At 45.5% G+C, this 14796-nt stretch overlaps 1 protein-coding gene across 1 annotated transcript in view; it reads right to left on the bottom strand.

Moving 5' to 3' along the window:
* The window catches only part of GRB2 (growth factor receptor bound protein 2), a 74080-nt gene extending 59559 nt beyond the window's left edge, over positions 1-14521 (bottom strand). Inside the window, exons 1-2 of the mRNA XM_044247450.1 lie at positions 14400-14521; positions 5134-5348 (exon numbers count right to left, since the gene is read on the bottom strand). Coding sequence (XP_044103385.1) covers positions 5134-5211 — 78 coding nt within the window. The 5' untranslated portion in view covers positions 5212-5348; positions 14400-14521. The remainder of the gene's footprint in view (positions 1-5133; positions 5349-14399) is intronic.
* Positions 14522-14796: the final 275 nt, after the last annotated feature.

Here is a 14796-nt window from a genome sequence, read left to right as displayed (position 1 = left end):
ATAAAATCTTAAAAAAAAAAGAAAAGAGATTTTATTTATTTATTTCAAAGAGAGAGAGAGAAAGTAAGCAAGGGCACAAGCAGAGTGGGAGGCCCGGAGAAGCAGGCTCCCCACTGAGCAGGGTGTCCAGCACAAGGTTTGATCCCAGTAACCTGGGATCACAACCTGAGCCAAGGGCAGATGTTCAACTGACTAAGCCACCCAGGCACCCCAAGAATTCTTATCAATAAGCAGAGAAATACTATCAAGTACAATGATTTGAAATCATGAAAAAAAAAACAAAAACAACAACAACAACAACAAAAAAACCATACCAACCCCATTTTTAGGTTTAATCATTCAAACACCTGACAGGAGACTCCTGGACCCAAATTCAGGACTTCCGGCTGCTATAAAAACTATCACCAATCAAACCCCAGTTCCAATTCCTGGCTCTCAGGAACATACTCAGTAGGCATTCATTTCTCAGTGACACAGATTTATTCCAATGTCCCCAGCTGACAGGCAGAAATCCCCGTATTTTTCCATTCACCCAGCATCCCTCGACACCCTCCCCGCCCCCATCCTTCATTCTTAGTCTCCAGCACCTATGGGGGCGCTAGTCTCACAGCCGGCCGGGCTCACTGTGACCTCGCGGGCTGGGCCTCCAGGCTTCCCTCCTAGCCCAGAACACTTCCATCATCAGCTAAAAGCCTACAGAGGCTTCTAAAGGATAAGATCGAATTCGTACTGGTTTTTCTTATCTCACTCCAATTCTACTTTCTTTTCCACCATGGCACGGTCTCCCAGCCCCATTCTAGTGTTCTATCTCAAACACAACAAGCACCCCCTGTTCCCTCCCATCCCGCTGGCGAGGTCCGGTTCAAGTCACACTCCCTCCACACAGCACTTTCCAATGTCAGCTCTGACCAGTCACCGCCCTCCCTACGTTACAGTGGGTGATACAACTCAGCATCTCATGAAATACCAGTTCCTTACTAAGTAGTAATCGTTGTGATCTTGGATAGATTATTTAACCTCTACAGGCCATTTCCTCACATAAAAAATAATAAAAATCAAAATTAAGAGATTTTAAAAGGTCTTCTCCTGTTCTAAAAATCATCTAATTTTGTATACTGCCATATCCTGTTTCACATACTAATTTCACTTCTCTTATTTGATTTTAAAGTTCCTCAAGGGAGAAAGTATTTCTTTCCCAACTCTCAAAGCAACTTATCCCAGGATGTGGCTCAAGGAGATGCTCAGTAAATGTGACATTAAAACAGGTCATCAGCACCGAGATAGAAATCTTCAAAGAGCCAAGTGTGAACCCAAGACCTATTTCTTTTCTTTTCTCTCTCTCTCTTTTTTTTTTTTTTTAAATATTTTATTTATTTATTTGTCAGAGACAGAGGGAGAGAGAGCGAGTGAGCACAGGCAGACGAGGCAGGCAGAGGCAGAGGGAGAAGCAGGCTCCCTGCCGAGCAAGGAGCCCGATGAGGGACTGGATCCCAGGACCCTGGGATCATGACCTGAGCCAAAGGCAGCTGCTTAACCAACTGAGCCACCCAGGCGTCCCTCTCTCTTTTAAAAAAAAAAAGATTTAATTTATTTATTTGACAGAAGCAGTGAGAGAGTGAATACAAGCAGGGGGAGCAGAAAAGGGAGAAGCAGGCTTCCCACTGAGCAGGGAGCCCGATGCGGGGGCTCGATTCCAGGACCCTGAGATCATGACCAGAGCTGAAGGCAGAGGCTTAACGACACCCACGCACCCCAAACTTACAACCCTGAGATCAAGAGCAGAACGCTCCACCAAACGAGCCAGCCAGGCACCCCTCAAGACCTATTTTTAAAGCAGTATTGAAAACTGATAAAGGCAGTTAGTACCAGACAAGTAGAAGACACCAAGATGATCCACTGTTGGTTCTTTTCTAGAATTAAAGGTCTGCCTTGATAGAAAATAAGCTGCTGGCTTGAATGCCATGAACACAAGTGTGAGAGCGCAAAATGGTCTCTATTTCTTTTTTAAAGGTTTTATTTATTTATTTGAGAGAGAGATCACAAGCAGGCAGAGAGAGAGGGGGAAGCAGGCTCCCCGCTGAGAAGAGAGCCCGATTAGGGGGCCTGATCCCAGGACCCTAAGATCATGACCTGAGCCGAAGGCAGAGGCTTAACCCACCGAGCCACCCAGGCGCCCCTCAAAATGATCTCTTAATTTGCACACAGCTCTGTCTGAAGTGTGTGTACGTAAGTCTCTGAACAGCAGACGTGACTTTTAGGTAAGCTCGGATATATTGTGTGCCCTAAGGGAGAGAATTCAGAGGGCTTTTTGGTGGAGAACCCCTGGGACTATCTGAAGCCTACAGGACGATGGCAGGGAAAGTGAGGAGTTCATTTTGGCCATGCAAGGCTGAAACCTCCAACAAAGAGCAATTCCTTCCATTCTGTGCCCCAATGCCCTTCTCCTCCCCTCCAAAAAACGCGCACTTTTGTAAGACAAACAGTAACAAAGGCAGATATACCGAAGTATTTAGTTCTATTTTAGGCTTCCAGGAAAATGTTTTTATTTTTCTCTCTTCTCAGGGCAGCACAAGTCAATGTGTAGATGGAAAGTAAGCAAGAGGCCTGCTGGAGGATGGGGTCCACATTAACCAGAGTTAACCAGGAGCTTGAGGACAGTGAGAGGAGTAAATCCCTGGGAACTCCAGTCAGAGGTAGAGGCCCAAGCCCCTTGCCACTCCATTACCTTCAAATAAAACGTATTTAGTACCCATGTGTATATGCCCCCCTTATGGAGAGAGCAGATATAAGCTCTATTTCAATCAAGTCAAACTGGTCAATGCTATTCCAGCCACTTCTAAACATGTTTTGGCTCACAGCTAACATCCTAAAGAGCTATCAAATCAAATCAAAGCCTCTCAAATGAAATCAGTTACTCCTTGAATAATCAAATGAAGGAAACACTGCTTTTTGAAATAACAACTCTTAAGACAAAGCAATATCCCTCCTTCTCAATCAGCTGTTTCACAGAATTTCAAGACAAAGGGCAACTACTGTATCGTCACTTTTTTTTTTTTGGAGTAAAGCCACAAGATTACTAATAATAAACAGCTAACGGTCACCATTCAAAAGTAATAATGACATTATGACTTCATATGCCAGTTATCTACCAAATTGGAAAGAACCAAATATATGCATTTTTCTCTCCCCAAAGAAAATCTGGAAGTAAATGTGAGCACTCTGACTCACTTTCTCTCCCATCAGAACAATTTCTGGGGGAATGTTAAACAGTATCATCTTCCCTAATTATAGGATGGGAGAGAAGGGTTTCACACTTGTTCAAGAGTTTACAATTTAAGTTGGAGAACTTATGAGATGCTCATGGTCTAGGTCTAGGATACACTTGAGTGCCTGAAAATTATTAAAAATAGACCTCAATCCGTATTTTCATTTTGTTGCTTTAGTGCTACATATATAATGGAATAAACTTAGAGAAAAATATGAACTACCGGGCTTCCAGATTCAAGTTTCTTGGGTAAGCTCAATGGAGAAACCCAAGTTTGCATTGTGGGGGGAAAAAAAATTGTTCCTGCAGGGTTTTTGCAGAGGCTATAGACATGAGCTTCTTTAACCAATCTTTAGCGGATCTTTTTAAAAATCCCATTACAGCTAACACACAGTGCTGTGTTAGTTTCAGGTGTACAATATTTTGAGTAGCCAATCTTAGGATGGTACCACGACTGTTTATCTGCTAAAAACAGTCATCACCTATGGAAACGTCAAATTACTCCTCTGTACGTCCATGATAGAGTAATTGAACAGTCTAAGCTCTCTTCTTTGCTCTGACTTCTAGCTAAGAAAAGAGAAACCGAAAACGTATGTTACTCTAAAATCTACAGCTGGTTCTGTCTGCTTTCTGACACTTCAGTGCTGACTTTGAGAATATGCTCGGGGAGCTTAGCATCACAAGGCCAGCTCTGAAAAAAACACTTTCCTTCCCCTTAAAGGACTCTTCAAAATTGCCTTCTATGAAGCACAACCTACATGTCTAACATCAAGACACTTTGGGGTGGAACTCTGTGCCTCAGGCAAGGAGAGCAAAATAGTAACTACCCACAGGTTGGCAGGACTCAAAAAAGTGGGGAAAAAATCAGCAGTCTTTTTATAGGGGACCACATTTCTACATTGCCACTTTCTTCCTCTTTGTAAAATATTAATAATTTTACTCAGGGGTAGTAAACAAATGCGTGGCAAACTCCCAACCATCAGAAAAATGTCAGAACTTGAGAGGCAGCGAACCCGGGATATGCAAATGCTAAACTTCAGGTTCTCCTGTAGAGCTGACACATTATTCGATAACACCCACCCTTGTAAAAATAAATTACATATCCAAAAGGGCAAGCTGCTGCCGTCAATTGGGTAAACAACATAATTACCATGTGCCAGGTGGAAAGCGAATCCTCATGTAAATAGTTTGGGCTCGGAATGAGCTGCAAACTGGAAAGCAGCTTATTTTTAAACTGTCAGCAGGTTTCTTTTGTGCAATTAGACTGTAATACAGGGTAATTGCTCAAGTTTCTTTTCAGAAAAATCGCCATCTGACTCGTGCAACAGCAAGACGAACCTAAGGATTTAGGACCCCACTAGCTTTTTTTTTAACCAAGAATTAAAAGACACTGAGGTTCTTTAATGAGTTCTGGCATATACTTCTAACCACCTCTCCAACTAGCCTCAGGTTCTGGACTGCAAAAATCTCTTGACTGGGTAAAGTAAGACTAATTGAGTGCTTTTACATAAATAGTTCAAGTTTATGTCTTAACAACAACAACAAGGACAAAAACCCTTCCCCTCATACACTTCTTTGCTACAATCATGCTGCTTTGACTTTCCCTGAATTACCAACCAACAAGCAAACAGAAATACTCGAGGCATTCACACAAAGGCAGTTAAAGACCATACATCAACCCAACCCTCTAAGTCATATTTAATATTCCGCTCAGCATCGGTGTCAGCTATCCCGAGCCCACCCCACGGTAAACGGGAAAAGTGGGCACCGAGAAAGGACGGGCTCGGCTTCTTTGTGTTATCAGGGCAAACGAAGGTAGAGGAGTACAACAGGAGGCCATCTCGGCATTTGCGTGGCATCACACTTACCTTGAGGATGTCCCCCCTTTTGAAGCTCAGCTCGTCGTCAGCAGTAGCTTTGAAGTCATATTTGGCGATGGCTTCCATTCTGAGCGCTGCTCAGGGCTCAGCAGCCTGAAGCCGGGGGAAGGGAGTCTTCCCTGCCGAAGCCACCCAGTGCTCTGGGCTCGGCCTCGCCGCTCTCCCGGGACTCGCTCGTGCACTCCGGGACACACAATGCCACCCTGAATCACAAGAGGGATGGGTGAGAGAAGTGGCCAGCACCGAAGGCAGCCCCGCCCTGCCGATCGGCCCGCTGCCCCAGCCCCCACGCCCCCTGGCTCGGCCCGGCTCGGCCCGCCTCCCTCGCTCGCAGGCAGGAGCCCCGATCGCCTCCTTCCTCTTCGCAGTCTCAGCCCCCAGGCGACTGACAGGCCCGCCGGCCAATGGCGGCCGCCGCTCGAGCTATTCCCGAACACACTTCCTCTTCCTTCCCGCTGGGTGTGCGCGGTGTGCAGGAACCGGCTGGAGCCCCGCTCAGTCTCCGCCTTTCCTCCCTCGCCCCTTATGCTCCGCTGCTCCGGCCCGAGATGCAGTCCACTCCAAGAAAGGCCTCGCCCTGGGGACGGGACCCCGCTTTTCTCAGTGGCACGGGCCCATCTCCTTCCTTTCTCCCTGCCAAGCTTTCGGGCTTTCTGAAAACGCTGGGTCCCCGACCCAGTCGAAAGCAAGCAATTCCGGCTCTGGTCCTCAGCTGCTTGACTGTTCTCAGAAACTAACCCTTGGTCTGCTCCTAGGAAAGCAGGAGAAGGTGAACCTCGGAACTCCTTTCTTAAATCCAATGTGCTGTTCTGAGCAAGGCAGCTAGCTCCCCTCTACTACTGCCAAACTGCTCAGCAAGCTTAGGTAACCAGAAAAAGGAGATCCGTCTGTGTCAGAGCCTTTTGTGGGTGAAGACCTGCTCTTGCCTAAGGCACCTTTCTCCCCTGAACACCCCCAAGGCTTTGGAGTCCCAACAGTCCTTGAAATAGATGTCCAAGGTCCAGCATTTCCAGAAGCATCCTCCACATTATTTCCAAACACCCTAGGGAGCAAAGCTGAAGTCCTAACTACACTTGAAAGGAATCCCTTTTTCAGAATCTGAGCTGCCAGATGCCTTATCTGGGGATGAAAGGGCAGGGAGATGGTGCCAGTAAATCAAACAGAAGCCTCTCACAGTCACCCTGACAACAGCTGCTCTTCTCAGAGCCAGAGGGGTTCTAAAATGAGCCAAATTGCATTTTGCAGGTAAAGATTCTGTAATAACCTTTACTGTACTACATGATGTGGAACGGTGGGCATTCAGTCTCCAGCCACAGAGCCACAGACATGGACGTAATCTAGACCTCTGCCTAAGGAAAGGAAAATAAAACCCCATTCTCGTTTTCAGTTCGTGTTTTCATACAGGCTAAATAAAAGCAGAAAACAACACTGACCGTGGCAGAACGGGGACAGAGTATTTATAGTGACACCCTTCTTGGATAATTACCACCTAGCAGAAAGCTCATCTGAGGGGCACGGGTGATTATTATTCTTTTGTTCTAAAGTTAACAACTGGGGCATTAATCAAGCATAGCTAGCTGCAAATGGACTAACTAAGCAGTAAGCCAGCTGGGAATATTAAGATTAGAAGGAAATAAAAAGTGTTACCAGGGAGGGAAGAAATCACCTGGTAATAAAAAGTCCTTCAGAGACGCCTGGGTGGCACAATGGGTTAAGCCTCTGCCTTTGGCTCAGGTCATGATCTCAGGATCCTGGGATCAAGCCCCCAGTCAAACTCTCTGCTAGGCAGGGGACCTACTCCCCCACCCCCATCTACTTGTGATCTCTGTCAAATAAATAAATAAAATCTAAAAAAAAAAAAGTCCTTCAGTCAAATTCTGAAAGCCACACATTCTACCGCAGGGAAACTAATCAACCAAACCAACGTTAACTCTATCAGGCCATACCTACAATATTCCATGTGGGGCTGGCTCTAAAAGAGGGAAGACAGAGTGCTAGCAAACACATAAATGTATCTGTCTCATTTTAAGTGGGTTTTTTTTTTTAAATTTTATTTATTTAGGGGCGCCTGGGTGGCTCAGTGGGTTAAAGCCTCTGCCTTCAGCTCAGGTCATGATCTCAGGATACCGGGATCAAGCCCCACATCGGGCTCTCTACTCCGCGGGAAGCCTGCTTCCCCTCTCTCTCTGCCTGCCTCTCTGCCTACTTGTGATCTCTCTCTGTTCAAATAAATCAATAAAATCTTTAAAAAAACCAAACAAACACCCCTTTATTTATTTATTTGACAGACAGAGATCACAAGTAGGCACAGAGGCAGGCAGAGACAGGAAGGGAAGCAGGCTCCCTGCTTAGCAGAAAGCCTGATCCCAAGACCCTGAGATCATGGCCTGAGCCAAAGGGAGAGGCTTTAACCCCACTGAACCACCCAGGCGCCCCTCACTTTAAGTTTTAAGTGATCTCTACACCCAACATGGGACTCAAACTCACAACCCCAAGATCAAGTCCCATATTTTCTCAACTGAGCCAGCCAGGCACCCCTCAGAGTATTTATTTTTGGGTGTCCTTAAACACCCTTTATTTATTCTCTCTGTAGTTGCTTTTTTTTTTGGTCAATCTAATCCATGTATATAATTTTGAAAGTCACTGCTTTTAAAAGGCTTATTTTTAAAAAGGGCAGTTCCCCACCCCAACACCTACCAGCAATCACCCTCAATTTTGTCTCTTGCTTTGTATTTACTTCCAGTATTTCTAAACAATATGCTTTTACTGCTGTTTCTTAGTTTATTCCAGCCATGATCTACCTCTTGTGAAACGTTCACCCCTGACAGCATCCCCCCGCCCATCCAGTAATACCATGAATTCCGGTTTAAGCAGTTCACATTACAAAATATTCTTCACTGCTGATTTAAATATATTACAAGCAACATTCCTTTCTGGTACAATCCTTTACTCTTCCCTGGCATTAATAACTGCTTTTCCTTTTTTCCCTACTTTCCAATGCACGTACCTGTTTTATTGAGCTACAAATGTTCCAAGATCTTTGCTATATGCCTGTCAATACTTTCAATATTTTCTATCTGACCAGGTAATTTATTTTAATTGGTGTCCAGGGCTGATTGTTGGGACTATGTTTCAATGATAGGAAGCAAAATTGAGCAGATCTAACAAGGATAAGGAGTTTCATATTTGAAAAACAGAAATCAGAAAATCAGAAACTCAAAAGCGTCACAGGCAAGGTAGTATGTTGTAACAAGGAACAAACTTCTAAGTCATACGGGATTTCAGACAACTGCAGTGTAACTGAACAGACACGGCATAAAAACCAAGACGGTTTTCAACACTGGGTTTTCCGGTGACCGAACTCATCTACCACAGAATTCCTAGAAAAAACCATAAACAGACTAACACTCTTGAAAATCACGTTTCACATAACTATGGCTTCGTGAGATACAGTTTGAGAGAAATGAAAACCAGGCATAATCAATACTTCCATGGTTGTGCCAAATAAAAATAAGCAGCTCATGGAGAAAACCTGAAGGGCTCAGCTTACGAGGCTAGCCACTGAAAGAACACACAGGCTAAAGGAATTCAAAAGGGTGCGTTTCATTAAAGGCAAAAACAAAAACAAAAAAACCCACTCACAACCCTAAAAACAAAAAAACACAAAAGCCCCAACAACATACCCACAAAAAAACTATCATACACAACACTAATAACTAAAAGAAGAAAACTGAAACTGGACGCAATGTATAATGATTTTAACAGAGAAGATGGGTTGAGAGTACATTTGACACTGAACTCTACTGAGAACGGTTAAGCTGTTCCAGCACACACCCCGCAGCCCATCACAAGCAACAGATTTTATTTTATTCTTTTTTTAAAAAGATTTCATTTATTTATTTGATAGAGATCACAAGTAGGCAGAGAGGCAGGAAGAGAGAGAGAGGGGGAAGCAGGCTCCCCGCTGAGCAGAGAGCCTGATGCAGGGCTGGATCCCGAGTGAAAGGCAGAGGCTTAACCCACTGAGCCCCCCAGACGCCCCCACAAGCAACAGATTTTAAGAACACAAGTGCAGGAGCCCCTGCAGTGGGTTTAGCGTCTGCCTTCGACTCAGGTCCTGATCTCAGGGTCCTGAGATCAAGCCACACATCAGGCTCCCTGCTCCTGGGGGGGGCCTGCTTCTCCCTCTCCCTCTGCCTGCTGCTCCCCCTGCTTGTGTGCTCTCTCAGTCTGGTGAATAAATAAAATCTCAAACAAAAACAAAAACAAAAAACCATATGTGCAGCCTGAATTGTTCATGGCAAACAATGTGCATTGAATCTTCAAATGCAGTCCCCTGTACTTGTAGGACTTTATTTTCTTTCTTCCATTTAACTCTCTTCTTCCCCAAATTTACAGAACATAAAATACACAACACTCACTGGGCAATATAGCTTAGTGTCTGCATGGTCTCTAAAAGCAGGCTGACAGGGGTTCAAGTAATGATCTTGATGCTTACCAGCTATAATTCTGGGTAAGCCTTTTAAACGAGCCCCATTTCTTATCAGTAAAATGGGGATAGTATCACCTACTTTATAAGATTCATTCATTATTAGGTAATTCAGATAATATAGATGAAGTGGTTTGAACAGGGCCCAACATTAACTTACTCAAAATAAGTTAAAATGTGCTTCTACTTAAAACACAAGATGTTCAAGGATGCCTGGGTGGCTCAGTCGATTGGGCCCTGCCTTTGGCTCAGGTCATGATCCCAGGGTCCTGGGATCGAGTCCCACATAGGTTTCCTTGCTCGGCAGGGAGCTGCTTCTCTCTCCGCCTCTGCTTGCCTCTCTGCCTGCTTGTGTGCTCTCTCTCTCTCTCTTTGACAAATAAATAAAGAAATAGAATCTTTAAAAAAAAGGTTCAATTTCACTGTTAAAAACTGCAAATTAAAACAATGAGATTTCCTTCACCTAACTGGCAAATTTTTTTTTTTTAAAGACTTTTTTCATTTATTTGTCAGAAAGAAAGAGAAAGCACACAAGCAGGAAGAGAGGCAGGCAGAGGTGGAGAGAGAGGCAGGCTCCCTGCTGAGCAAGAAGCCTGACGCGGGACTCGATCCCTAGAACCTGGGATCATGACCTGAGCCAAAGGCAGCGGCTTAACCCACTGAACCACCCAGGCGTCCCCTAACTGGAAAATTTTTTAAAGGTTTATAGTATTTAGCCTCTCCAATACTTTGGGTGAACATATTCTGATTCTTTATCCAATGTTCATCCATTTAACATTTTGAGCAGCTACTATATGCCTGACTGACCATGTGCTTGATACTGTGTTGTAACAAACCCATCACAAAGGCCACACTGTAGTGGGGAATTAATCAGTTCAATTTTTCTCGAAAGTAATTTTATAGTATACTATACTATAGTAATTTTATGTTGACAACTAAAAAATAGATATCCTTGAACAAGCAATTCAATTCCTAGATTATCTCACTGAAATAATGACAAATACCATGTGTCACATACATATACCTGATCAATATCCATGAGAGCATCTATGGAATAGCTATGTACATACCAAGAGATACTATCAAGTTAAAAACAAAAATGCAGAAAAATTGGTTTATCCCATTTCTTTTTTTCTTGTTTTGTTTAAAGATTTTATTTATTTATTTGACAGAGAGAGATCACAAGTAGGCAGAGAGGCAGGCAGGGAGAAAGGAAGGGAAGCAGGCTCCCTGCTGAGCAGAGAGCCCGATGTGGGACTCGATTCCAGGACCCTGAGATCATGACCTGAGCCAAAGGCAGCGGCTTAACCCACTGAGCCACCCAGGCGCCCAGTTTATCCCATTTCCATAAAGCAAAATAGTATTTATCAAATGTGTGCTAAAGAAAAGACCCAAAATGTTAACAATGGTTATCTCTGGGAGCAAGAGGACAAAATATTTTTACTTTTTTTTTTTTTTCTCAAGATTTTATTTATTTAGGAGAGGGAGTAAGTGAGAGAAAGAGAGAGAACACTAGGTGGCGGGGAGGGGAGGAGAAGCAGACTCCCCGCTGAGCAGGGAGCTCCCTGGGATCATGACCTGAGCCAAAGGCAGACACTTAACCAACTGAGCCACCCAGGCGCCCCAGTATTTTTACTTTCTGCACTACACACCTCAATTGTATTTTCATCACTACGGTCAAACACCAAAAAATATTACTGGCGCTCTGGAGTCAGACCTGAATTCAACTGGCCCATTACCACTAGACGGGCGACACCGGTGAAATAACCTACCTACATTCCCTAAATCCTAGTTTCCCTCAGCTGGAAAATGAGGATAATAACGCATCTACCAGATGGGACATTTTGATGATTGAAAGAGAGAGCGCATGTAAGGCCTTGGAGTGGAGTAAAGGCTGTGGAGTCTCTGGCACAAAGTTGTAAGAGGTACCAACTGGCTGGCATCACCAACATCTTTTCAAGTACCAGTCTGTATGTTCCTGCACTGTCCATCTTCTTCCATCTACACACAAACTCAGAAGCGCTTTCTGGTAGGCAAATTAACTGCCCTATTAAATATAAACTTTAAAATTAAATTGCTCCACATCAGAGTCCTAACAATGCTCAAATATTTACACATATAAAGACTAATCACATCTATCGTCACTTATTCTATTGGGCTTTTAAATATTTACTCTGTACTTACAGAAAGCATAATTTAAGTTGACTAATTTAAAGCCACATTCCAGCCTCATGATTTTACAGCTGCATTCTGTAACAACAGTTTTGGTCTTTGGACCAGCTGCATCAAAATCATCCCATTCACGGGTGCTTGGGTGGCTCAGTGGGTTAAAGCTTCTGCCTTCGGCACAGGTCATGATCCCAGGGGTCCTGGGATGGAGCCCCACATTGGGGCTCTCTGCTCAATGGGGAGCCTGCTTTCCCCCGCCCCCACCCCAGCCTGCCTTTCTGCCTACTTGTGATCTCTGTCAAATAAATAAATGGAATCTTCAAAAAAAAAATGTCCCATTCAGAGACTGATTCACCATGGGGTGCCTTCTAGAGTTCTGCAATGTAGTGGCCTTAGGCCCAGAGCCTAATTTAAAATAAGATTCGCAGGTAATTCTTATGCATGCTAAACCTGAAGAATCACTGATGTACTAGAAGGATGCCTTAAGCAGATTTTAAAGTTTGCATTCCAGAGGATGCACTACAATATCATTGTGTAAGATGAAAATAATGCATCCTCACTTGGCTCAACAAGGAAAAAGCCAATTTTGACAAATAAAACCAAGGGCTCTCAACAGTCTTTCAGTGGTGCCAGAAAGTTCTTCTGAATTAAGCAAGTAACTATTAATTTCTCTCAGGAGAACACGGTGGGTCTCTTTTCTGTATTACTTAATTTCTCCAAAATCTATTACTCTTCTGTTCTAGGTAACAATCAGAACTGCTGCTGCACAACAGGCAACGCAACAGATTTTTCTCAGAAAAACTAAGTACCATCAACCAGTAGTATTTAAAACCTAGCAATCCCTCAAATCTGAATACACTTGCTAAGGAAGTAAACTGCCTCAAGCATTTAAATGCTTGCTTTTAGTATCAAAGAAAGCCGATTATAAGAATTAACTTCTTCTTTTATTTTGGGAATTCAGAAAATTTTGAACCAGGGAAGGAGCAATGGAACACACAGTTATTCCTTTCTACCGAAAAAACCCCAACAGCAATAACAAAGACACCTGATTAAAAGAACCCTGGCAAAGAATAAATTCATACTGTCACAACGGGCAAGTGTTAATTAATTCATCTATGGCCTAAAATTCTATTCCCTCAAATATTTCATGTTACCTTAATTCTATTGTAATATAGGTCTATGGTTGGTTTTTTGTTTTTTTAACATGAACCACTCCAACTAAAAGCCAAAAAAAAAGTCATACAAGCCCCCTATTGACCCAATCTTCCTTAACCAATGTAAGAGAGACACAGGAAGAAAAGCGTAAGCAGGCGCAAAAGCAGAATATCAAAACAAAGAGAACAACTAAAACACAAATAACACAAGCAGGCTACACTTGTGACCCTGTGGCAGTATTGACCGCTTACGGATGAATTCAATCCTCTGAGCCTCCCAGTTCCCAGGGGGAGAACTTCAAGTCTCACAGGGCTGACTGAAGCCGACGCTTCAAAGTGAAGGATAAAGCAGGAAAAGAGGGGATCTTCCCCGGAGAGAAAACAGAATCTTTACATGAGGGAGAAGGCAAACTGCACCAAGGGGCAGAAAAATTATGTCGATGAGGGGACAAAAAGGAGGAAGGGGAAGTAGATTAGAAAAAAAAGGGGGGGGAGGGATGGGCAAATGACTTGCATTACACAAGTAAGCATCTGATGTCCGCAGTGAAAATAGAAGTAGAAAGGGAAGGCAAGGACTGGAGAAGTATACATCGAAAGAGAGACAGGAAAGCCAAAGAGAGAACGCGAACTTCTTTCATGTATCTTTTGGACTCTTTTCTGAGTCCACAGCACCAAACGATAGATGTCGAATGCACTTCGGCTCCTCTGCAAAGCCCAACTTTTACAATGACTCCCTCAACAAGCTATAACTCATGTGGCTTCTACGGAGAGCCTTACAGATGAAAAATAGCGGTGCTTCTCTATCCCCTCGCACTGAAATCCTTCCTCGGAGCATTCCAACCAACTGCTGCTTACTGTTCTTTACAATTATTTTTCAGAGCAGCTTAAAAAAAAAAAAAGAGCGGACATCTCGACTGGCTCCGGCAGCAAAGGTTCTAACTCAACGGTATTCATACGGTAGGTGGGTGGGTTCCCTCCCCAAATTCGGTCCAATGACACCAGGAGATGGTGACGTGGTGGCCGTGCAGGTCGCAAGAGCATCAATCACCACATTTGCAGCGGCTGCGAATCCCCCACCTCCCGGGCCAAGTCAGACTGACTCACAGAATGAGTACCCAGGGCTCCCGGGCTTCTCCCGACCCCTCTGCGCAAACCCTCCGGAAGAAAGCCTGAAACTTAATGAGGAGCCCCCCGCCTCCCGCCCCCGGGGTCCGGGGCTCTGCACCCAGCTAAGGGCCGGGGGAGGACGGCCCCCAGGAAGGAAGCGCCCCAAAAGGGGAAACGCGGAGCCCGGGAGCCCCGGGGACTCCGTCCCTCGCCCCAGGCCTCGCCGTCCCGAACCCGAACCCCGGCAGCCCTGGATAGGCTGGGCCCGGCGGGCCGACTCCCGCTGCCGAGCGAGGGGGAAGAGGCACCGGAGCACCGCCGCCGGCCGCACTCACCGTGGCGCAGCTGCTCCGCTCCGCGCCCGGCCGGCCCCTCTGCAGCGGTGCGAGCGGCCGCCGACCGCGCTGCTGCTCCCCGAGGGCAGCGCCTGTTCCCGCCGCGGTCGCCGCCTCAGTGTTCGTCGCCGCTACCGCCGCCGCCGCCGCCGCCCGCTCGCCGAAGCAGCACAGCCGCCTGGCTTCCGCTCCTCCTCGGGGTCCCGCGAGAACTTCCCCGCGCGGCCCCGCCCCGCCCCGCCCCGCCCCGCCCCCGCGAGACTTCCCCCGGCGGAAAAGGCCCAGAGCGCAAGCGCTCCTCCTGGGCTCGGGCCCCGCAGGTAGCCACCATCTAGAAGCCAAGGCGCGTGCGCCAGACCGCCCCGGAGCAGGTGGCACCGACTTGGCTCCGCCTCCG

Source organism: Neovison vison, chromosome 5, assembly GCF_020171115.1.
Source record: "Neovison vison isolate M4711 chromosome 5, ASM_NN_V1, whole genome shotgun sequence".
NCBI lineage: Eukaryota > Metazoa > Chordata > Mammalia > Carnivora > Mustelidae > Neogale > Neogale vison.
The sequence above is the reverse complement of the archived record's forward strand: the minus strand, read 5'-3'. Positions and strand labels throughout refer to the sequence as shown.